Source organism: Anolis sagrei, chromosome 2 (genome assembly GCF_037176765.1).
Source record: "Anolis sagrei isolate rAnoSag1 chromosome 2, rAnoSag1.mat, whole genome shotgun sequence".
Lineage (NCBI taxonomy): Eukaryota > Metazoa > Chordata > Lepidosauria > Squamata > Dactyloidae > Anolis > Anolis sagrei.
The window spans coordinates 148,861,643-148,887,585 of NC_090022.1; the positions used below are offsets into that span (position 1 = coordinate 148,861,643).

Here is a 25,943-nt window from a genome sequence, read left to right on the forward strand (position 1 = left end):
GCACACTTTTTTGTGATTCCGTATACTCATTCTACCTTAAGAATGAAAAAATGAGCCTGGCTGGATAATACCAAGATCTACTTATCTTTTGGGGGTAAAGGGGTGAAGGATCTTGACAACCAAATAGATGACCGTCAGAAATTGACTAGCTCTCGTTGATCAAAATAAAATCCCTGATGTCACAATTGTTTCAGGGTTGAGGAAGTAGTTTAATGGATTCAAAGGGATGCTCTTTTAACCACTCTGTCCAATTCTTTCTCTTTGTGTGCTTTTAGGGAGATGGAGATCACAGGACACTCCCTGGCCTTGCACACAAGGTTCCTGTCCTCACCAGCACCCATGCGCCTGTGTTTCTGTCCACCAGCTTAGAGCAACATGACCCAGGAAGCCCCCTGTCCACTCGACTCCAGCCTGTGATCATCCTAGAGCCCTCACTTGCCCATTCTCCTCTGGTGACAGGTGGGTACTTAGCAACTTTGTAATGGAAGGAGGGCAGTGCCAGACTTGCTTGTCAGGATGTCATGTTTGGATTCAAAAAACATCAGAATGAAGAAAGCTATTCGTAGAATAAAATATAATGGAAATCTTTCTTCCTTCCTTCTCCTCCCTCTCTCCCATTACATGTATATCCTATCTTTCCTCAAATAAAGGAAGGTAGGTTCTTATGGTTTTTTTCGGGCTATATGCCATGTTCTAGAGGCATTTTCTCCTGACGTTTTGCCTGCATCTATGGCAAGCATCCTCAGAGGTAGTGAGGTGAGAACATGGCCATATAGCCCAAAAAAACCCACAAGAACCTATTGATTCCAGCCATGAAAGCCTTCGGCAATACAATGGAAGGTAGCATGACACTTCCTGTGAGGCAGACAGAGTTAGGGTGTATAATTGTCTCAAGGCCACCCAGTTGACTTCTCATGTGAAGCACAAACCCAGCCTTCCCAGTGCACTCCAACACAAGGCCTAGTTCAACACTCTAAGCACCATGCCAACCAGATTCACTTGATTACTATGTGTCTTTATTTATCATAACACGTTTATATAATAAAGGAGAAATGGACAAGGATAGACAGACAGTACTGCATATTTACCTGTACAAAATGATCTTCAGAGAAGCATTTTTTGCCATCTTCACAGTCATGCTTGGTTATACAATCCTACAGGAGAAAACTTTCCCAGTGGCTGCTCCTAAAATGAGGAATTGCATCCCACTGGACGTTTGGGTAGCTCCTACCAGATCTCTTTTCAGATTAAGATCTTTTTATTTAGTCAGGCCTTTCACTGATTTTATTCAACCAGGCCTTTGATTAATCATATGGCAGAGTTGGTTCAAAGAGACGTGTCTCCATTTTTATTTAGTTTGCGTTAATCATGTTTTAAATCCATTTTAAAATTGCTTGTAGCTATGTATTTTGATGGAAGTGATGTTAAACTTTTTTAAAACAATTGTATCATGTTACATTTTTAGCTGAACTGTTATTTTAACAGTTGGGCCTTTCGGCACGAGGAAAGCAAATTATGAATTGTGTGAATAAATAAATAATCATTTGGACTGAAATGGCACATTTGAGAAAGAGAAAAGGAAACTCTTGCCCCAGTTTTCCAAAATGGTACTCTTTTCCTCTATCTAAAGAAATTCGTGCTTCCACTACTTAGCTCACACAAATCTATAAACCATCTTGCTGTGCTCTTATGTCAGGAATCGTGCAGACATTTTTGCCCTCCATCATCCCTATCCAGCATGCAATAAGATATATTATTATGAGAGCTGCATGTCAAAAACATCTGGACAAAACAATTGCTCACCCTTGCATTATTTATATTTCCCTTCCATTTGGGACTTTTGTTTTCCTTGAGTGATTTAACATTGTACCCAGATACAGCTCAAATTATGTCAATGCACAGAAATACATTTTGTAGATGCTGTACAGCAGTTGATTGCTTTTGGGGTTGACAAAAAGAAAAGGAGGAAGGGAGGAACCTAGTTTCCTTCCTCAAGTTTTCTCCCACCCCCTGTTTTTTGGCATTTCTACACCCACTTTCCTGGAAGTAAAAAGCATTATATTCAATGGAATATATGTTTATTAATAGACAACTATGGTGTTCCACCAACTTTGACTTTGTACCCATTTAGTTGCTTAAGTGTGGGTAGAATTGCATGCCTACATTAATTTTCATACTAATTGCACTTCTGCAGTTTTTATGTCTGGAAAAGGCTTTGTTAAGCCTTTGGATTTTCCCTTCGTCTGTTTTTCTATTCAAGGTGTTTGTTTATTTTCTCCATAACTTCCATGTTTAATTTCTACTCCACCCGACAATTGTCAGAAGTTCCGAAGAAGTGTTTCAAGCATCATTTTCCTGTTTTTAGCACACACATATTTCAGTGACCTTTTCCAAGAAAGAACAGGCTGTTACATTAACTGTTATAATTTTGGGAGAGAATGCTAAGCTAAACCAGTCATAATGGTTGGATACATTAATGAGAAGGAAATGTAACTGCATGAACTAGGATTGCACTTTTGTGATTTTGAAAGGCAGATGAACCCAGAACATACACATTACAAAACAAAACATACTATATCAGAGAGAGAAAGTAGAAATAAAAGGGGAGGACAGAGTATGCTGAGAACAATTTGTCTGCGGTCACTGATGTCAATGCAATTCTCTAATGTACAGCAAAGAATTTGGCATATCCTCCATAGTTTTAGGTGCTCTGATCAATTCAGGATTCTGTTTTTTTTAAATTCCAAGCAGTATTGTTGTTTGTTTGCTTAAATTTCCCAATATAACAGAGAGAACTTGATACACTAGGAAAACAGCAGGACACATGGGTTTTTGTGTGTGTGTCAGGAGTGACTTGAGAAACTGCAAGTTGCTTCTGGTGTGAGAGAATTGACAGTCTGCAAGGATGTTGTCCAAGGGACGTCTGGATGTTTGATGTTTTACCATCCTTATGGGAGACTTCTCTCACATCCCCACATTGGGAGCTGGAGCTGACAGAGGGAGCTCAGCCTGCTCTCCCCAGATTTGAACTGTTGACCTGTTGGTCAGCAATCCTCCTGGCACAAGGGTTTAACCTATTGTGCCATGGTGAATGATGCATACAAAGCTCCATCCACTTTTAATGAGTCTTCTTTGTGGATTAGAAACAATAAAATGAAAGTGCTTCACAAATAAATGATCAGATTTGTTTCTTGAATTTGTCTCAACTAAACTATGGACAGAAAGGCTGCTTCAGATTTGGAATAGGTATTTTAAGATTTCACTTCATACTTTTTCACTCCCATTAACTGCATTCCCAAGTGACCTGACACCCTTAACCATGACAAGCAAATAGTGCTCTTAACCTTCTCTTTCATATGCCATTCTTGCTCTTATGAATTCTCGTTCCTTTATAGTTCCAGGTCTGGGAACAGTCCCCTTTCACTTCAGCCATTCGGTGCTTCCCCCGGAGCGGCTCTTGGTGCCAATCCACAAGCCCTTGGGACGGACGCGCTCAGAGCCTCTTCCACCCAGTTCCAGAGCCGTACAACAACAGCTGGCCTACCAGCAACACCACACCCTTTTCCTTGAGCGGCTGAAACACCAGACACCTTTGGGCAAGGTGAGCCATTTTCTTTTTTTACCCAAATAAGTGTGCATCTGTGTGTGTTTGTGTTTCTATGTGAAGGCACTGGCATCTTGCAAATCCTTCTTTTGTGAATTGTAAGGGAGAATTAGGTCGGTTTTGAAGACTCTCTTGTGTGCACTGTTCCTCTCATTGACCATGCTGGATTCCCAAGGTTGTTGTCCAAAAAAAAACCCCAACACTTTTCTAAGACATGGGAGAAAAATTCACTTGCTGACAAGAAATGGGGGCGAAATTGACTCTGTTCACAGTTTGATACATATCTAACCTGATCCCTGATCTTAATGCATAAAGAAGAATGTTGTTTTAATACAGAACAGTTGTGCTCAAATATCCACATTTTGCCACATGTTGGCATCCATGTCAGCATTGGAGTGTGTGTGTGTGTTCAAACACATATGTGTATTTGGTAAAAAGTGTGTACAAAATGTAAATATTAAGGGAATGAGCTCACAAAGCTGCTATGTACTAAACTTAAGTATCCTAAAGGTACTAGGTCCCTGGTTTGTATTTGGATGAGAGACCATCAATGAATACTAGGTGCTATAAACTATAAGGAACTGAAGAAACACCCGGAAATACCCAGAATAGTATAAATGCACTCAAATCTGGTTAGATCACATTACCCCATTTAACAACTTTGGCCATACAGTCTATGCACACATCTGTGAACCTTTGTGTTGTTTTGATATATTTATTCAGATGTTTTATGTTTAAGTTCTGCATTAGTTATAATTTTCAATTTTTATTTAAATTATAGTTGTTATGCTTAAGTTGATCCTTGTGTGGGGTTATTTTGGGTTATTATATTTATATTTACTGTTATTGAGGCATTGAATGTTTGCCTTTTCTTTTCTTGGGATCCACCCTGAGTCCCCCAGGGTAGATAGGGCGGAATATAAATAAAGTTTTATTATATTATTATTTATTATTTTATTTATTTATTTATTTGCTTTATTTCTATACCGCATTTTTCAGCCTAATTCGGCGACTCAATGCGGTTTACACAGTACAAATCATCATAACAATAACAGGTAGTTAAAACACATCATATACAACAAACAAAACAACAATCAATTATCATATCAACGCCTCAGTAAAAATTACTCCTGGCCTAAGAAAACCCTGTAAAGTTTGTGGAGATGCCATAGGTCAACGGGTGTCTTGAAAGCACATAAATGCACTATGGATAGATGGGTAGACTTGAGAAAGAATGTACAAAATCATACCATAGCAAGGACAGTAAAAAAACTTTTTGGTAATCCTTTAAAAACAAATCTCACAAATCAATATAGTAATGCAATGGAACAAACTTAAATGATAGAAATTAGACAAATTGAGCAGGAGCCGACTTCACAGATTCATCTGTCTTGAGTTCTATCCACAATATGAACACTTCTGTATTACTTCAGTTGTGTTTTAGTTTAACCATGTTTTGAGGAATGTTGCTTTGATATTCATCAGTGTGAAATGCTTTTTAGGTACCCTTTTCTGTGACCAATAGACACAGATAAAGTTGGGCAGAAATGCATAACCAATTGTTATGAAAGCTTGGTCTTTCTTGTCTGCATTAGCATATCCTTTGTGACTGTCTCGCTTACCCTTTCACGAGGGAAGAGAAATTGCTTCACATGGCATTTTAATGCCGGTATACCTGATCAAATTGAAAAGTGAACTGAAATTCATTCTCCTCCAAATTTTCCATTGGAGTTCTCCAATAAAAAAGGTAGAGAAATCAAAGAAATGTGGACCTTCATGAAAATAATGTCCAAACATTGGTTGTATTAGAGAAACTACTTTCCAAAATGTATGTGCAAATTAGGAAAAATGGACAACAAAACAAAATGCATGCATGAGACAAAATATGGAAAGAAGATATGCACTGACCTTTAAAATCTCAACATTCAAGATAGATACATTTTGAAAAGTAGCAAACAGAAATTAAACAGAATGGCTAAATGGATCCATTTTCTACACCCCACCCCACTAACCTGCTACAGCGCATGTCCAAGAGTGAGAAGCCTCGGTTGCAGCAGATCCCCTCTTCCGAAGATATGGAAGCAGAGGCAGGAGGAGATGTGAGCGACCTTCCTCCAAGCCAGGTGGAGTCTTCATCAGCAGGAACTGGCACTAAGGAGGCAGAAAGGAGCGCCAGGTTGGGTCAGCCCCAGGAGGATCATATCTTTCATCAGGTATTGGAAGGGAAACAAAGGGGAGAATGACAACTTTGCCCCAGTAGGAGGCACTCTTTATTTCTCTTTTCTCTCTCCTCTCTTTATTTCTTGTTCAGCAATGACGAACAAGCTTTTGTTCATTCTTAAAGGCAGCTTGTAAATCCCAAATAAAGTGAAGCACCTACATAAAAGATATTTTAAAGACCTAACCCATTATTTGGAAAAGGTTAGCCTTTGGGATCTTTTCTCCCACACTGTCTAGAGCAGGGGTCCTCAAACTAAGGCCTGGGGGCCAGATATGACCCTCTAAGGCCATTTACCTGGCCCTCGCTCAGGGTCACCCTAAATCTGAAACGACTTGAAAGCACACAACAACAACAACAATCCTATCTCATCAGCTAAAAGCAAGCCCATACTTTCCATTGAAATATTAATAAGTTTATATTTGTTAAAATTGTCCTCCATTTTAATTATTGCATTGTTTTAAAGTGTTTTTTTTTCACTACAAATAAGATATGTGCTGTGTGATTAGGAATTCATTCATTTTTTTTTCAAATTATAATCCAGTCCTCCAACAGTTTGAGGGACCGTGACCTGGCCCTCTGTTTAAAATGTTTGAGGACCCCTGGTCTAGAGAGCCTACATAGTGTCATAGTTTCAGCATTGGAGTATAACCCTGGAGAAGACCTAGCCAGTCATGAAAACCTTGGCCAAACCACACTATTTCAGCCTGAGAGAAAGGCAAAAGCAAATTGCATCCAAAAAGTCTTGCGAAGGAAGATTCACGTTAGATCTCCTTGAGAAAATTACTTGAAAACACACAACGCTAAAAACGGAATAAGGGTACGTCTAAAAGGTAGCACTTTTGAGTTCTGTTCTGACTGTGGAACCCCCATTCACTTAATACAGTGGTTGTCAACCTGTGGGTCCCCAGGTGTTTTGACCTATAACTCCCAGAAATCCCAGTCAGTTTACCAACTGTTAGGATTTCTGGAAATTGAAGGCCAAAAGATCAGGGGACCCACAGGTTGAGAACAACTGCATTAAGACAGCATTTTCCACCTTTGATTTGTTGTTTTAGCCTTCATGCTCATGATTGGGAATGGTGAGAGTTGTATTCCATCAAAATCTGAGGAACAAAGGTTGGGAAAAGGCTGCCTTATGGTACTCACGATTTCCCACAAAAACAATTTTCCTTTTTGCAAGGTCTGTAGTAGAGAGGTTATTTGTTCTGATGATTTCAGTGCATATCTGAAATAGACTATGTGCTGGAATATGCTATTATCTTTTCCCCCTTTCTTTTTCTCTTCCTTCTTTCCTTCTCCCCTGTTCTGTTCTTCACAATATAATATTTCTGAGAAGCCAAAGTCTGCATCAATTGAATGCACAAGAGGGCAGCAATATGGAGGCTTAGTGCTGTGTCCATGACTGGAATATAAGAAATCCAAAAAGGGGTCATTTGATTTTTAAGGGGAGGTGGTTCGCCATGATGTGACGTGCTATCTTCCTCCCGTCCACAGACCCAGTACACCTGGGAGAAGCACCAACAGCGCAGCCAGCAGCACCAGCTCCTTCAGAGGCAGCCTGCTTCTGACTCCCTTCTGATCCCTGCTGCCCGTGGAAGCCACCGGCCACTTTCCAGAGCTCATTCGTCACCAGCCCCAGCCACTGCATCCCTACCTAACCAGGACACATCTTCCAAGGCCCTGCCACCGCCAGTGCAAGAACAGTCCACCAAACCACGGTTCACCACAGGTAACATATCTCACCTCACCACCTCACATTTTGGATCTCCTGTGTCAGAGATGTACAAACATTGGTTTTCTAGAGAATTTCGGACTACAACTTCAACAGTTCTGCACCATGGGACAGGACTGTGAATTATTTTTAAAAAATCCCATGAGATCCTTACTGACTTTTTCTGCCTTCTTCAAAGTTAAGGATCTCTGCTAACAGCAGATTTTCCCCCTCAATGTGTTCAAATAAGTAGCCAAAATAAACTGACAGGCTTGTCACAGGATTCAGCTACATAAGCCACGAAATCAGCAGCCAGTCCAGAGTGTCAATACTCTAGACTGGCCCCGGGAGCAGCTGTACTACCCATTTCCATCCTACTGCAGTGGCTGTTTGGCCACTGTGGCCTTTGTCACCATGGCAGCCAACTGTGGAGTTCTAGAAGCTCATAGGTGTCACTGGACACCTTCATTGACATCAACAAAGGTGCTTGTGTGACCTGGGGAGAAGGAGGGGGAATTGCCCAGCAAAGGTGTCCAGCAATGTCCACACACCCTCCAGAGCTTTGTGAACAGCTGCTGTGGTGACAAATGACAGCAAAGTTAAGTCCCCTCCTCTTTTCCCTGTGCTACAGAGTGCAGGGAAAAGAGACAACAGCACTGGTCTGCATAGAGAGTGGACAAGTTCAAATTAGATCAAGTCCATCTGTCAACACCAACTGCTATGTGTGGGACTGCTTTGGAGTTGTGGCAAAACTGTAGAGCATTCCTCAACATCAGGTAATGCAAGGTACCACAAAGTTAACCTGTTTTACTCTGCATTGGTGTTACATGCCAGATGTTCCTGGACATTGTGTGAACGTCCAGAAACAACTTCTGTCCTAATTGGTTTAACCTGCCTGTTCTGCAGTTGCTCCCCCGGAAAGCTTGGAGGGCTGCAACCTACACATGCATAAAATGAGTTATTTGTTCCTGAAGGCCCCTAAACAACATGGACTTCAACCAGATCACATTATCTCCTCAGCAAGTCTCATTGAAGATCAGTAGAAAAGCTCAGGAATAGTGTGTAGTACATACAGCTCATTCTGGACTGTAGACCCTTTTGGACTACATTTCCCAGAATCTGCTAGCCACCAGAGTTGTAGCCTGAATAAGCATATTTTCCAAGTTCTGACTGAATCAGTTCAGACTGCAACGAAATAAAGACATTTTTGGAAGCTGCCCCTTGTTCTTTTTGTTATTAGCATGACTGTTAGTGTTATTGTTAATTCATTTAAGTATAAAATCTGCATCCTGTAATTTAGGTACGTATTTATGGCATTGATCAGAAAAGCATGCATGCTATCAGCAACATCCATCTGTTGAAAGCTTACTGACAGAAATAAATGTTTAAATTCACATTTCCTCTCCTCCAATTTTTACTACATCCTGGGCAGGCTGTGCAATATGCTGACTTTTCATGTTCTAATCAGTTCCTGGAGTTAAATTGATATCAGAGAAAGAAAGCTAGCAAGAGAGAATTTTATGTGTGACTTGGACATCCTTTGCCCTTTCCTTGCAGGAATTGTGTATGACTCGGTCATGCTGAAGCACCAATGCTCCTGCGGGGACAATAGCAACCATCCTGAACATGCTGGCCGCATCCAGAGCATCTGGTCTCGACTGCAGGAACGGGGCTTACGCAGCCAGTGTGAGGTAGGGGGCGATGCAGGCCAAAACTTTGCATGGAAATATATTTTCTTCAGATTGATTTTGCTGCTTTGATCTGAGGCATCAGATAAGGTGGCGGGTGCACTGAGAGAAACTTTAAATGTGTAAGCAGGAGAGCGTTTTATGGGGATTTGTGTTTGTTTTTTAAGACATATTGTTTTGTATGGGTTTTCATTTTTTTTTCTTGTGAATATATGTTTTTAATTGGGATGGAAGCCACTTTGGGTCCCACTCTGGGTGAAAGGCAGCATGCAGATAATATTAAGAAGAACAATGAAGATGATCCCTAAAATCAGTAGAATATTTCTGAAGGTTGGGAGGAAATTTTTCATGTTAGGAGTGACTTGAGAAACTGCAAGTCACTTCTGATGTGAGAGAATTGGCCGTCTGCAAGGATGTTACCCAGGGGACACCCAGATTGTTGATGTTTTACCATCCTTGTGGAAGGCTTCTCCCATGTCCCCACATGGGGAGCTGTAGCTGACAGAGGGAGCTCAACCCGCTCTCCCTGGATTGGAACCGCTGACCTATTGGTCAGCGGTCCTGCTGGCACAAGGGTTTAACCCATTATGCAGGGAGGAATAATCCCCTGTTTCCTTGTGTCATTGTATAGAAAATTCAAAGCAATAGCTCTTGGGAGTTTTTAAAAGTTATTTATAAAAACTTTGAAAATTCCCCAAATATCTGTGGATAAGAGAAACGCTCTGAAACGTGATGGATTAACAGTGGTAAATGTTTTCTGCCATTGTAGCAAGTTTCGCCCCAATAGCTGTAAAAATGAAGGCGAAAGAGGCCCCTGAAATGTCACCACTCTTGCTATAGTAACAATTTTTTTACTAACTGCACTATAAAAACACTTTAGAAATCGAACACCAGTGCCCCTAATTTTTAATGTCTTGTAAGGCCTAGGAGACAGACACATAAACTATCTCTTGCATAAATAGGTGGTTCCATTATCTATTGGAGAATTAGGAAGGAGGGTAAAGGTGCTTTTAGGATTAAGAATTTGCCAGGCCTCCCAAATATGAAGCCTCTCTTTTTGTGGGAATCCAATCCAAGACGAAAAGCAGAAGATCTGCTTTCTATAAAGGTACAGCATGGCCCTCTGCCATTCTCTATCTGCACTGCAGTTTTCCTCCATACCCACCCTATCTCGTGTCCTTTATCTCCATCATTAAGATTCTCGGCAGAGACCAAGGATAAACTTTAAACATAATGTATAGTTCCACCCTTCCCATGTTTTCCCCCCCCGGCATGAACAATAAAAAAGTGTCATAGAATGTCCTTGTTAATTCAAAGGATTGTTGACTCATTGAGCAGCAAAAAATTTTCATGCCCTGTAAATTCTGCGCCATAAAGGCAGCACCACGTTTTCTGAAGACGCCTATTTTGCAGATGCTCTACAGATGTGTGTATATTTACCAAAGCAGTTGCACATCTCAAGAAATTTATGAAGAGAGATTTTGCTTTCCATTAGAGCCCTCTCTATATCATACTATGGTATAGGCAACTATTTCATTACTCCCACACTTCCTCTTTTTACCTGGTAACAACCGTGAGGCAGATTCACAACCACCATTTTCCACAGCTAACTACCCCTAAATGTAACTTGGTCTAAAGTTCATTCTGGGCAAAATACCACTTCTGTAATGGAGATAATGAAAGGGCATTTTTCATTTTAAGAAGGTTTGAGCAGAATGGAACATCTGGAGACTTCCTTCCCATTGTTCCAAATGACAATGGCAGAGATGGTTTTCAGTTCTGTTTTACAGTTGCTAAGCAATATTAGTGTGCTTTCTTTGTGCCACTAAACCCAGAAAAAACTGGTTAGGTCTGAAACATTGTGGCATCTTGATGAAGATAATAGAGGTAGAAAAAGAGGAAGTCAAAAGAAGAACCTATTGGGTGGAGAGACAAAAGATGGGAGACTCGTAGGTGGAGAGCAGGACCAGACAAGATCTTCTGTGGTGCAGTGCTACAGTAAAATTTCCAGAAATTTCCCTATTGAAAAACACATTTGATGTGAGAGGGTTAGGAGCACAGTTTGAGAAACACTGATTAAGACCACAGGAAAATGATAAAACATAAGAAATGGCCAACACAAGTAAAACAAAAATACATCCCCCTTTTTGTAAGTTTCCCATAGCATCAGTCAGATATGAAGCACTCATTTCCATAAAATACTAGAAAAGGAAAATCAAGCTCAGGAATTCTAATAATCAGAAAGAGTTTTTGTCTTGTATAAAGGGTTTAATCTCAACTTTATGCAGTGAGACACCTTTGGAAAAATTTCCCCATAGTTTGTTTTGTACGAGTCCACGTTACCAGCAGATCTTTCACACTGCATGGTAATAATAATAATAATAATAATAATAATAATAATACTTTATTTATACGCCACCACCATCTCCCCAAGGGGACTCGGAGAGGTTATAGCACTGTGATTCCACTGTCACTACCATAACTGCATCCTATGGAATCCTGTGGGGTTTGATAGTGTGTCCAGAGGCACCAAAGCTAAGAATTTAAGTGGCCTCCCTCTCAACTGCATATCCCAGGGTTGCATGGTATCGACCTGATATCTGCCAAACTATCTCAGATCAAATATCATGATAGCCTTGGTGACCGACCTTCCTGTGTTAAGTATATTTCTGTTGAATGCCAGGTCAATTAATAAGAAAATAAATGCCACTTAAAATTTTATTCTGGTTTTGAATGGTGACCTGACCTATATTACAGAGATCTGGTGGGATGAGACTGGGCAGATGTGTGTGTGTTAATCTCTCCCATCTCTGCCAACCAGGCTTTTGTGTACAGCAGCGAGGTGTGGGGGAAGGGGAGGTGGAGTTGCAGTAGTCTATCATTATTCCATGACCCTCATCAGATGCTCCGCCCCATAGTCTGCAGGGTTCGAGTGTGTACATCTAAAGGTAACTAGTTGGGGCAGAATAGGGATTCTACCACACTCTGCTGCTCAAAAGTTTCCCTTCCAGGGCTGGTGTTGGAATCTCAGCAGCTAGTAGTAGTGCTGGGAGACAACAATATCCATGATTACATGACTCTATCAAGGTTGGCTCCATGATCTCCTTAACAACCATGGGTCTGTTCTAAGTAGTGATTGGTCCTACCCATGCTGCTAGGCACCCTCTGATCTCGTTTTCTGTACATGATGGGAAAATAGTAATCATAGTGTGGATGAACTCTCCAAGGTTCCATTGTAATGGATAGATCATTATATAGTCAGGTTTAAACTCACTGGGATGTAGGAAATCTGCAGGTGTGGGGAACCAATTAGGATACTTCATGTAGGAAGCTGATGGCTTCCTGATGGCTCTTGGGGATATTCTTGTCACCTCAGCAGGCAATTCTGTTTTAACTCTAGTTGATATTTGGAATGGGGAAATGGCCAGTGCGCAATCTCCCCCTTGAAGACACAGATTTGTATAAATAAATATAATTATAATAATATAATAATAATTGGAATCATAGTGAATTGGTCTCTAAACTGTACCCGCATTTGTTGGTGCCTCAAATCTGCTGAATTAAATGGTCCTGCCTCTTGGGGAGAGGAAATGAAACAATGTGGAGGGAGCTTTAATTCCTACAGTGGTTGTGGTACAATAAAATGATTTTGTAAGCCAAGATGCTAATACCATGAGCTCCAATGATAGGAAGAGATTTGTCCATTTCTCGCTATCATTGTAGTCATCTTAGAATCTCATGTTGTACTGTCTCCCACAATCATGGTGTCAGGCCTCATACTGAGGTTTGGCTCTCTTGACTTAACTGGATTTGTCCCTCTGTTTAACAGTGCCTCCGGGGACGCAAGGCCACTTTGGAGGAGCTGCAGTCTGTTCACACCGAGCGTCATGTGCTGCTGTATGGCACCAACCCCCTCAGCCGCCTGAAGCTGGACAATGGGAAATTGGCAGGTAGAAGCCAAAGTCATTCTACTCTTGCTCATTGTTTTAGGCTGAGAAGAACAAAAGAAGGAAATATGCTACCCTAAGCAAAGTCCTTTTTGGGTCAGACCCATGTGCAAGCAAGAGATGGCAATCGCTTCTTTCACCGACACTTCTTCAGACAGGCTTCTTTGAGAACCACCATTTTTATCAGTTGACAATTTGTTGGAAGGAGGAAGAAATGGACTTCCTGGCATGGGGATGACCATCTAGCTGTAATGAGCTGGGGCATACTTTTAATATTGATGGATCTTATTTTGAAGTGGTGCTCCAGTTTATGTTCTTTTTTTTCTCCTTATGGCCCAAGGACTACATTATTTTTTTCAGATTAGTTGAAGGATATGCGTGCATGTGTCTTCAAGTTGCCTGTCAGTGTATAGGGAACCCATGAATTTCATAAAGTTTTCTTAAGCAAGGAAGATCTCAGGGATGGTTTTAGCTGTTCCTTCCTCTAAAATACAGCCTAAAGCACCTGGTATTCATTGACAATCCCCCATTCAAGTATTAACTAGAGCTAACCTTTGTAGCTTCCAAGATCAGAAATAGCCCCTTTAGGTTATTTATGCCCTTGTTGAGATGTTTCTCCCACAAAAATTAGACTTTTGGAAACTTTTAAAAATTGATTCTCCTCCTTCCCCCATTAAGTAATGGAAAATATTAAATAATATAACTCAAGAATTACTATTTGGGGACAAGACTTGAGGAGGAGTGGCAATTGTAATGACCTATGTGGGGATCCTTTGCAATCAGATACACAGCAAATTCCTTTTTAAAAGTCATTTCCCACTCTCTGCTTTGGCCACACAGGCACAGAAGCTCTTCATTCATTTCCAGGCTTCCACTCCTTTTCCATGCTTGTATGACAGAGAAAGAACAAGTTAGAGTTTGCAACTTCTGCCCTTCCCCCAAAGTTCATTTATTTCCAATTACACTGTGTGGGAGTGGGCAACTTGGAGACACTCCAGATGTTTTCAAAAACAATTCCCATGTGCCCCGGACAGAATGCCCAATGGTCAGAAATTATGAGAGACTGAACTCCACACATTTGAGAGGCCTCATGCTGGGTTGCCTATCTATATATTTAATAAAAACACATTGAAAACCTTCTTAATCTTCAAGATTTTCCATGGAGAATTGTACCATTATGAATCTCCTCAAGATTCCCTGCTTAGCTCTTCTGCAGAACAATTGCCAGCTTTCTGGAAGGGAAACCACTCCGGTTAAATATATTTCTCTTTTGTTAAGTTGCTATGCATCTAAAGCAGTGGACAGCAACAATTGACAATAAAACTTAGGATATCTGCAACTTTGGATTTACCCTGATTTGGACTTGGTTATAATTGGCATGTTTAACTTATTGTTTAATGAATTTGTATAATGTTTTTAATGATTTTTACTGTTTTAAATGTAATTTTTGATTGTTTATATGCTGTTGCTTGTGTGAAGCTGCCCTGAGTCCCCCTTTGGGGGGAGAAGGGTGGGGTAGAAATGCATGAAATAAAATAATTAATAAATAAGCAGCGGTTCTCAACCTGTGAATCCCCAGATGTTTTGGCCTATAACTCCCAGAAATCCCAGTTGGAGTTGTAGACCAAAACATCTGGGGATCCACAGGTTGAAAACCTCTGTTCTAAAGTATCATTTCCATAAACTCCCATATCTATCAACCCACATAATGTGTTGTTCTCACATGCTTTCAGCTACAACTAGAATTGCCAGATCAGAGTAATCCCTGGTCTAAAGTTTTCAGCACCGAAACTTGAGGCTTCAGAATGACCCCTTGCAATGTCCCAGGGGTTGCAAAGGGCAATCTTAGCAAAGCCATTAAACCTTAAGGCTTAATACCATGTCTAAAAAATTGGGAAAACTCTCACCCTAATAATCTTCTGCTTCACTCTAAGGAATAGGGAAGTTTGCCCGGGCCCTGAGATCTGCCAACTCTATGTTTAACTCTGGTCACTTTCTCACTCTTTTTCAGGAATCCTATCCCAGCGAATGTTTGTCATGCTGCCTTGCGGTGGAGTTGGGGTAAGTTTCTTCTTTGGCAAGATGGACTATCAGAGATGCTTTCTAAACTTCACTCCCCGTAATGAGGAGCCCTTCATTCTGGTTACTTTGTGTTCTGGGCTAGCAGGAAATGGGTGAAACAAGTTTCAAAATACATGGCACTACACTGACGTTTTAGGCAACAAAGACAATTCCATGTTTCTGGACTTTCTCAAAGCATACCACAATGTGAAAATTTGTTAGATTTAGAGAATGTGAGTTGGGCTTTTGACTCATGGCCTCAATGTGACATTATTTAATCCAGACTGATTTAGCATATCAATTCACCATTGTAATATGGCTTACCTCTCAGAAATACACAGGATAGTTAGTGGTCTAACCAACTACCTGGAAAATTGGTGGTTTAAATCAGACCTGGAGTAATTGAAGTGTTGCAGACAAGTAGAGGATGTAGATAAAAGGGTGGAGCAAGTTTTGGACCTTTTTGCTTTCAGTTATAAGGAAGGAGTTTTATTCCTACTCAGCTGTCTCTCAGTTTGGATGCCTCTTTCTTTGAATACAGGAAGTCCTACAGGAACTACAAACCCCAGGTTTCTCTATACAATTAAAATGGAATTATGGTGTTATATTTGTGCAGATGAAAAAGCCCAAGACCTCATTGCTATTAAAGGTCTACCTCTTTCCCCCAAGACAATGGGCACAAACCTGGATTTGGGATGACTAGAGTACAATGAAAAGCAGGTGAAACTATATTAGTGAACTGGAAATAAATATATGCATAGGTTTCAGAAGCATGGAACAGTCATCTACCCTGAGAAACCAAAGTGGTTTTGGGACTGTCCAGGTATCCCATCTCTCCACCTTGTGGCTTTCAGCCTATTCATCATTTTAATGAGAAATTAAAATGATATAATTTTAATAATAAATTAAAATGATATTATTTTAATGATAAATTTATACAGTATGATCTTTGTACCCATGGGACTGGTACCCATAGTTTCCCTTAACCAAGTCTGAAGAAATGTTTTCTCTAGGCAATTCTAGGACCTCCAGCCTGATTCTATGATATACTTCCAGCTGACATTGATGATAGAGCCATGCTGGAAGACTTAAAAAAGAAGAACACTGTTATTTCTAGGCATTTCCTAGGTCCTCCAGTCCAATTCTATGATGTGTTTCATTGGGGTTCATTGCTATCTACAGTTCATTTTTTTTCAGTATGAGTTCAGGAACATATTGTATGAGAGTCATACTATTGTCGAAGACTTTAATGTCTGGAATCACTGGGTTGTTGTAGGTTTTTTGGGTTGTATGGCCATGTTCTAGAAGCATGTGAGGCTGCCACAGATGCAGGCGAAACATCAGGAGAGAATGCTTCTAGAACATGGCCATACAACCCGAAAAACCTACAACAACCCTGAGAGTCATATGTTTTGGGCCGGTGTCATGTTTGAAATATTTGGAGGCTCAGATGACACAATGACTCTCCAAACATATGCGTTGACACAGAAAACTGAAAGTCAAGAACAGAGATTCTAGCCTAGACATTTCCCAGATATCTACACTTTGCATGTATGAAACATAGAGATGAAGAAGAATGTTCTCTTGCTCCTTGAAGTAATGAAGTCCAGATGCAGCTTAGCATCTTGGTGAGAATTAGACCAACACACCACAGTTTCCAAAAGGCAGTTATTTTCTGGTGATGGTCCATGTGGTCAACCACCGACACTTCTTTTCACTGGGACTCCCTTCTCTCCTTGGCAGCCTTGACCTGATTGGATTTGGTGACACAGGATAGGACTAAGCTGGGTTTAAAGGGTGGGGTGGAATTTCTTCAGTTCCAACTTCTGTCTATCTTTCATGTCCCCCTTCCCTTCTGGACTCTCTACCATGTTCACTTTCGCTCATTATCTTCTTGCGTACCTTTCTCTCTCTCTCTTTTTCTCTTCCTCCCTTTTTTCCAGGATGCTGCCTCCCAGCCCAACCCTGTTCTCCTTCTCTTAATCCCCTTGCTCTTTTTCTTTTGATCTCTGTATCTTTCTCCCTGTGCCTTCCCCTATTCTTACCGATGGGCCTTGATGCCTCTCTTCCCTCCCTGCTCCCCTGCACCCGGAGAGAAAGAGGGAGAGCGAGCACACGCCTGGAGCGGTAAGGCAGTAGTGTGTGTGTGTAGAGGGGTATTCTGCTCACACATGGAGTTGATCAGAAGAGAATCTCTGAGGTTTTCCGGCTCTTACTTTGCCGATGACGTGTGTCTGATCAAAGCAAGATGTTTGAATGAGGGGGTGGGGGCTTGAGGAATCAAATAGAATTGAGAAGGTAACACGAATGGGTTATTTCTCTCTCCCCCCCTCCCAATGTCAAGTTTTTCTTTTATCCATTTTGGCTAGAGGAGATTGCTCTTCAGCAACCTGAGCACTGCCAGAGTGTGGCCCCTGGATCTAGCGTGGACACAATTCTTGGGAGCCCTGTGAAATTTTTATTCACCAAGGACAGCCTCTCGGCTGTATCATCACATTTGTTTTTATTTATTTTTATTATTTATTATGTTTATTTATATCCAACCTTTTCTCTCCATAGGGAGACTCAAAGTGGATAGCATTAAAAGCATGACAATACAATGGTAAAATATACAAATATACAATATTAAAACATTATTAAATATAATTAATATTAAAAACAATTCAGATTAAATGCATAAAATGTATAAATATGCAATATTAAAACAGTATTAAATGTAATTAGTATTAAAAACAATTCAGATTGAATGCATTAAAATGTTAAAAACCGTAGCAGCCCTTGACATGATCTTAAAAACCTTCTTCTTTAAAAGCTTGCCTGAATAAAAAGGTTTTAGCCTGCCGCTAGAAGGGTAGCAGAGATGGGGCCATTCTGAGCAGGGAGTTCCAGAATTGAGGAGCAGCCACCAAGAAGGGCAGCCCGCTCTCTCGTTCCCACCAACCAGGCTTGAGATGGAGTTGGGACTGAGAGAAGGGCATCTCCTGAAGATCTCATGGCCCAAGCAGGTTCATACAAGGAGATGTGCTCAGCCAAATATCCTGGACCAGAACCATCTAGCACTTCATGTATGCACATGTCTGTGTCTTCAAGTTCCCTGACAACTTACGGCAGTGGTTCTCAACCTGTGGGTCCCCAGGTTTTTTGGCCTACAGCTCCCAGAAATCCCAGCCAGCTTACCAGCTGTTGGGATTTCTGGGTGTTGAAGGCCAAAACATCTGGGTTGAGAACTGCTGATTTACGGTATACATGCCTATTAAGGCAAAGTTGTCACATGCCCAATACTGTCATTATAGGCTCACACACCAACTCTGAGATATCACTTCTAACGTAAAGTCAATTTTCCCTGTTAACTCCACAGCAGAATTGATATGATCCAAACCACTCTGTTTCCAACAGCTTTTCCATTGGGTCTCTATAGCCACCAATGCTGTTGTTGAGCTATGCTCATGTTTTTGGCTATGCCACCACTGTAGGGGTTGAGGCATTTGTTAGCCATAGAAATGTTACTAGTACAGCTACCTTGAAGGTGATGTGCAGGATAATCTCTCGGTCCTCTCTTCCTACCTCCAGGTGGATAGTGATACCATTTGGAATGAACTGCACTCCAGCAACGCAGCACGATGGGCTGCTGGTAGCGTCACAGAACTGGCCTTTAAGGTGGCCAGTCGGCAACTGAAGGTAAGAGGTTGGTGTCAAAGTTGTGTGTCTATTCTGCCTCACAAGAACAGAACAAAACCTGCATAGCTGACAAACAATGTGCAAAAATGTCTTTGAACATCTGAAAACCTAAGAGCAGGGTGATAAAGGCAGCACAAGTATGTTTGAAAATAGCCTTTATTAAAACTTATTCCCCAGTTCATTACTAAATATCTACCACTATAGAGCTAATTTGCTTTAATAATGAGCAGTACTCATGGGAGATAGCATGCTGTAGTAGTTTGAATATTGGACTACTATTCTGGAGACAAGGGTTCAGATCCACACTTAGCAATGAAAGACCACCCAGTGATCTTGAGTTGGTCATATCCTCTCGGCCTCAGAGGAAAGCAAAGGCAAACCACCTCTGAACAAATCTTGCTTGGAAATTCTGGGAGAGGTTTGCCATAGGTCTGAAATGACTTAAAATAATACAGTTAAAATGGTACACATTTAAAAAGCACAATTGAAATAATAACTGTCCAGTAACAGAAACTGAAGGAATGGGTCAAAATGTTTTTATTTAAACCAAGGATTTATCTCTGGCTATATCATACGCTTTGAAAAGTCTGTGAAAAGCCGAGTTCATTTTAGGCATTCTAAATGTCAATATTGGTGAAAAACGTCTTTAATAATGATCGTAGTGCCTATCACTCTATTTGTTCATTTGGAATTGTGTACATAATTGTGCATATACATATATTTGTCTTGCAGAATGGCTTTGCAGTAGTACGGCCTCCAGGACACCATGCAGATCCCTCAACAGCCATGTAAGGACAGCATCTTTCCTCGTTCTCTTCGTCCTTGGTCACGGTTCTCCTCCACACCCATTTATCATTTCAGAGAAAGAAAAAGAAATGTTTTATACTTGTGCAAATGTTGGGTTTTGTTGTGACCCTCTCTTGTCCATGGATGATGCAGGCTTTGCTACATGCAGATCTGTGCTCTGGGGATGAATTTGCCGTTCATACAGGACATAGTGAAATATTTAGTATATTGGCGGCCAATCAGACACACATGTGCATCACTTCACTAATCAACATCTGTTGGCGCTCAGCTTAATGTGTGAAATGACTGCAGTGAAAAGCTTTGCATAAGAGCTGATGTAAATCTTTGTCTCTGGCATTTAATTTCTGATGGTTCATTAATGCCGGCAGTCACCCCCTGATGTGGTAGTTGTAAAGTTAGGAACTTGAAGTAGTAGCTAGCATCAATTCCTAACACAACTTCATCCACAAAAAGCTGTATTTTGCACAGTGAAGAAGATTTATAAAGGCAAAATATCATTTTCTGGTGGTTGATGAGATTGTGAAGCATTTGAAGGCAGGGTGTAAAAATATTGATAGGAATCCATTAATAATGAAGTTGTATTTGTTTGAGTTACAAGTACCACCCACAAGCTTCATTGCTAACAAGAAAAGTATTATTTTTCCAAATGACAGTTCCAAGACTGATCTTTAGCCCAAAAGAGATGAGCCATATGTGGAGGCAGCAGGTTACAAGGATAAGAACTGGATGCCAGTGTAGTGCAGTATTTTAGAGCCTGGGCTGTCACTTCAGAAATCCATGTTCTAATGCTATAAAATAGAGGTACATAATTCATTGGATAGCCATAAGCAACCACTTTCAGCCTAACCCATAGTATAGTGTTTTGAATGCGGAGCCCTCGGTGGCACGGTGGGTTAAACCCTTGTGCCGGCAGGACTGAAGATCAACAGGTCAGAGGTTCAAATCCGGGGAGGGCATGGATGAGCTCCCTCTGTCAGCTTCAGCTTCCCATTTGGGGACATGAGAGAAGCCTCCCACAAGGATGGTAAACCTTCAAAACATCTGGGCATCCCCTGGACAACGTCCTTGCAGACAGCCAATTCTCTCACACCAGAATCTACTTGCAGTTTCTCAAGTCATTCCTGACATGAAAAAAAAGTGTTTTATATGTAGACCTTGGACTTTTACCTAGTTATGGAAAGTCATGCTCTCTCTTAGCTTCCAAGGAAGTCAGTAGTAAACCTCTGAATACATCTTGTTAAGAAAACCCATGAAAGCTTCACGTTAGAGTCACAATAACTTAAAACCAATGTGAAGGCACCAGGGCCATAACCCGAAAAAAAATGGTGGGGGGGGGGGTGTGTGAAAAAATATTTTAGTGAATCATGAAGAGTAGTTCCATAACACAAATTAATTTAAATAGTATGGTTCATTCTATATTTTATGTACACTTGATTAAATCAATTTTCTGGTCTCTTTCATGGGGGGCTTCAAATCCCTCCCATGCCTTAGGCTTAGCCTGCCAGTTATGAGTGGGCCAACTTGGTTGCTTCCACTATATCAGCTATTGCTGCAAGTAATGACTGTGAATAAATTGCCAAAATTTGCTAGTGATAGTGCTGGCAGTTCTGGGGGGACTCATTTAATTTTTGCTTCTCATAGACTTAGCTTGAGGATTTGGTTAATCAGTTACAATTCATGACAAAACCAGGGTTTTTTTTAACCTGAAAATTTGAGGGGGGGGGGGTTGAACCCCCTAATTCCCCTTCCCCCCAACTACAGCCCTGGAAGGCACACAACAATGAGCAGCTGCCTCAGATAGTTGTTGTGAAGATAACAGTGTATGAGAGCCATTTATACCACCTTGAGCTTCATTGGAAGAAAACTGGGATATGGATTTAACTGACAGTTAAATTATTAGCTAAGGGCCCATCTGCATGGCCTACAAGTGCCAAATCGAGCTATAAATCATTCCTGGGGATTCAGACAACACCCAGGGGCTTACAGCCACCAAGAGGGGGAAAACTGGCTAATTCAATATTATCCTGCATTAAGAATAGTTGGAGATTTTCAGATCTTCAATTGCCATGACATCACACCTATGAAGAAAAGGAGATAGCAGCTCCATGGCATTTTGTCACCATGGCAGTGGCCACAGAGCTCCAAAAACTCCTGGCTGTTTCCAGGCGCCTTTGTTAATGGCAACACCCCAGAGCTCTCTAAAATTCCATGGTTTTATGCTGTGGTGACAAACAACAACAAAGGTAACTTCCAGTGGCTTCCAAACATGGTTCACCGAAACTGGACATCAAAAGAAACTAACGAAGGGCATTGGTACTTGTTTTGAATGTCAACGTGTCTCTCCCTCTTCTTCCATGGCAGGGGCTTCTGTTTCTTCAATTCTGTGGCAATTGCAGCCAGGCAGCTCCAGCAGAAAGGGAAGATCAATAAGATTCTTATTGTAGACTGGGTGAGTTCTGTACTCCTTATATTCCCACACAATTTTTCTGTTTTCTCCCCTAAGAGTGCAAATTTGTTTCTCGTTGCCTTTATGGAGGTGTAGGATGTAAAATGTAAAAACTGGCTCTGAATGATCTTGCATACCATTTAATTCCATATCTACACAAGCCAAATAAAACATACCTCAAACCTGTTGCAGCAGTCCACATGATGTAGAGCGGCTTCCACAACAAAAGTAATGCTTCTGTTCTTTAATCTGTCAGAAATACTCTAAAAGTGCCAGGAAACTCCAGAGTGACACCTGATATGTTTGGCATCTGGGTAACTACATTTAGATAGATGTGGGATGAACCAGTGTTCACATATCAGATAGCCCCACTGCTGCTTTGCCAGCCAGAAGGAGGTCCCCAGTTGAGCCTTGGTAGCAATGTGAGTTGTGCTGATCACATGGCTGAGCACTCTATTATGACCTCACCAGAAGTGATGTTGCCAACAAGACTTTGCCAGGAAGTTAACAGCCATTGTGGCCCTCAGGAAGACGGGACACTGGTGCCAATGCCTGGCTGGCTTTGTGGACTTCAAAAACATGTTTGAGGCACTGCACTTCCATGCTGGTACATATAGATTCCCCATACTGATTTAGGAACAGGTCTGGAGCAGACCACTCTGGATTATTTTGCCGGCTGTAGACACAACCTAAGAGACTTCATTCGATGGAAATTAAGCCTAGTTCATCTTTTATTTTTTACCCCTGTGTTGGTTTATTTGTTTATTTGGTTTTATATGTTACAGTAGAGATAGATAGATAGATAGATAGATAGATAGATAGATAGATAGATAGGGCATAAAATGTGTGTGTGTTGCTTTTAAAAGAAAGATACACTTTTAAAAGAAAGAGAGAGCCCTCATGCATTTCCTCCTATTGTTTTGTCTTTTCTCTCTCTTCCATGTCCTCTTCAGGATGTTCACCATGGCAATGGAACACAGCAGGTGTTTTACCGAGACCCAAATGTCCTCTATATCTCTCTACATCGGCATGACAATGGTAACTTCTTCCCTGGAAGTGGAGCAGCTGATGAGGTAGGTTCCTCTGTGAATCAGCACCCCGGTCAGAGCATAGCTTGCCAGTTTTATGTACGACCAGATCCTTCAGTCCTCAAGCCTCTGTCCCTGGGACTCCAGATAGTGATGAACGTCAGTTCTCATGTAGTCTAGCTATGATAGCAAGTTGTGATTGTAATTCAACAACAACTGGAACCAAGCTTGGAAAAATTATCTTGCAAAATACAAATCCCCCCTGAACTGGTTGGAGGATTTGATATATTCAAAAGGGAGAGAGGGAGAAAACTTTCCCAGGTGTGACGTGGAGAGCACAAATCTTCCAACCCCTATCACTTCTCTATATATTCTGACTTCCCTTCCCTTTACTTTATCTTTTGATTACAGAAATTCTTCTGCATTTTTGACGTTTAGATTTGTCCTTTTATGGAACTCCCACCCTACCAGCCTTCTGGCTCTTAGTCCTACCCAAACGTCTAATTCTTCCTGAATTTCTAATGTAACCTATCCGCCTGAAACCCATGTGGTGTAGTAGTTTGAGCATTGGGCTATAGTAGCAACAATAACAGCAACACCAATTATAATATTGATTACCTGCCTCTTTTTGCTGCTCAAGGCAGGGTACTTTAGGGTTAAAACAGAGAGATAAAACAGAAAACTATTGAAATACATGTAGCAAGGTATCTACAGTTAAAACACAGGTTAAAATTCACCAAAAATGCAGATTAAAATTAACAAGTTAAAATTGACTGGCTAGGCCTGCCAGAAGAGATAAGTCTTTAGTTGTGCCTTCGTTCTGACAGTTGATTTAGCTGTCGAACATCTTCTGGGAACATCTTCTGGCAGCTCGTTCTACAGTCTTCTTGGGACTGCTGATGAAAGGATCCTCTGGGTGATGATTATCTGTCAGTTTTGGCTGGTTGAAGTAGGCATCCCTCAGAGGATCTATGACTCTGAACTCCAGCATTCAAATCCCTGATTGGCCATGGAAACCTACTGGGTGATCTTAAGCAAGCCAACTCTTTCAATCTTAGTGGGAGACAAAGGCAAACCCCTTCTGAACAAATTTTGCCAAGGAAACCCTATCTTAGGGCCTTTCTAGGCAGGCCATTTATCCCAGGATCTGATCCCAGACTTTTTTCTTTAAGCTGCATTATATGAGTCCCCACTGCCAGATAATCTGGGATAAACAGAAAACCTGGGATCAGATCTTGGGATATAGGACCTGTCTGGAAGGGCCCTTAGATTCACCATAAGTTGGAAACAACTTGAAGCACGCAGCAGCAGCAACAACAACAACAACAACTATCTAACTTTCTCCAAGAAAGCTGACATGTTTTTGTGGCTGCTATTTTATCCTCTGAGCAATTATCATGTTTGCAAGTGACAGCTTTTGTGGTGGAGGTTTCTTTAGTACAAGTACAATGCAACCATAGATAACTGTTTGGTGATTTATCATAGAATCATAGAGTTGGAAGAGACTTTGCGGGCCATCCAGTCCGACCCCCTATCAAGAAGCAGGAAAATCGTATTCAAAGCACCCCCAACAGATGGCCATCCAGCCTCTGTTTAAAAGCCTCCAAAGAAGGAGCCTCCACCACACTCCAGGGCAGAAAGTTCTACTGCTGAACAGCTCTCACAGTTAGGACATTTTTCCTAATGTTCAGGTGGAATCTCCTTTCCACGTCCTAGTCTCCAGGGCAGCAGAAAACAAACCTGCTCCCTCCTCCCTATGACTTCCACTCACATACTTATACATGGCCATCATGTCTCCTCTCAGCCTTCTCTTCTGCAGGCTAAACATGTCCAGCTCCTTAAGCCGCTCCTCATAGGGCTTGTTCTCCAGACCCTTGATCATTTTCGTCACCCTTCTGTGGACACATTCCAGTTTGTCAATATTTTCTTTCAGTTGCAATGCCCAGAATTGGACACAGTATTCTAGGTGTGGTCTGACCAAGGCAGAATAGAGGGGTAGCATAACTTCTCTGGATCTCAATACTATGTATGCAGTCCAAAATACCATTAACTTTTTTTTTTTGCTTCCACATCACATTGTTGGCTCATGTTTAACTTGCTGTCCATGAGGACACCCAAGTTCTTTTTCACACTTACTGCTGTCGAGCCACGCGTCCCCCATTCTGTATCTTTGCATTTCATTTTTTCTGCCAAAGTGGAGTATCTTGCATTTGTCTCCGTTGAACTTCATTTTGTTAGTTTTGGCCCATATCTCTAATCTGTTCAGATCGTTTTGAATTCTGCGCCTGTCTTCTGGAGTGTTAGCTATCCCTCCCAATTTGGTGTCATCTGCAAACTACCATTTTCTTTGGCACTTGCATACCATGGCGGCCCTGCTTACAAGTTTTAAAAACAAAACAATACATTGTGGGGGGGGGGGAGGGGGGAAAGACTGATTTGAATAACTTGTAAAAGCACTTTTGAGAAAGACTCATTAAGGCAAAGTTGGACAATTCCCAACATCAGTGACGGATGGTGAGGTTTCCTCATAGCCAGGAGGGTGGGGAGGATAAGCCAAACTCTTTGGAGCTTCATATCCATCATGTTTTATAACCTGCTTTCAAAGAGGCTTAATGCTGAAAGTGGCCAGAACAAGAGTTGGTTGCCATCTGGTTCTCATCTTTCCCTCTGAGCAGGAGATATCAAAGGGTATGAAGGATTGTTTATGACGCTGTGCGGATCCCTGGGAGACTGTGGCATATCACTCCAGGCT

General features: G+C 41.3%; 1 protein-coding gene across 1 annotated transcript in view; it reads left to right on the plus strand.

The window, feature by feature from the left end:
- The window catches only part of HDAC7 (histone deacetylase 7), a 153,752-nt gene that overhangs the window by 109,010 nt on the left and 18,799 nt on the right, over positions 1-25,943 (plus strand). Inside the window, exons 9-19 of the mRNA XM_060763820.2 lie at positions 276-459; positions 3,396-3,601; positions 5,626-5,817; positions 7,320-7,554; positions 9,094-9,227; positions 13,054-13,174; positions 15,183-15,232; positions 18,803-18,910; positions 19,643-19,698; positions 22,079-22,166; positions 23,117-23,236. Coding sequence (XP_060619803.2) covers positions 276-459; positions 3,396-3,601; positions 5,626-5,817; positions 7,320-7,554; positions 9,094-9,227; positions 13,054-13,174; positions 15,183-15,232; positions 18,803-18,910; positions 19,643-19,698; positions 22,079-22,166; positions 23,117-23,236 — 1,494 coding nt within the window. The remainder of the gene's footprint in view (positions 1-275; positions 460-3,395; positions 3,602-5,625; positions 5,818-7,319; positions 7,555-9,093; positions 9,228-13,053; positions 13,175-15,182; positions 15,233-18,802; positions 18,911-19,642; positions 19,699-22,078; positions 22,167-23,116; positions 23,237-25,943) is intronic.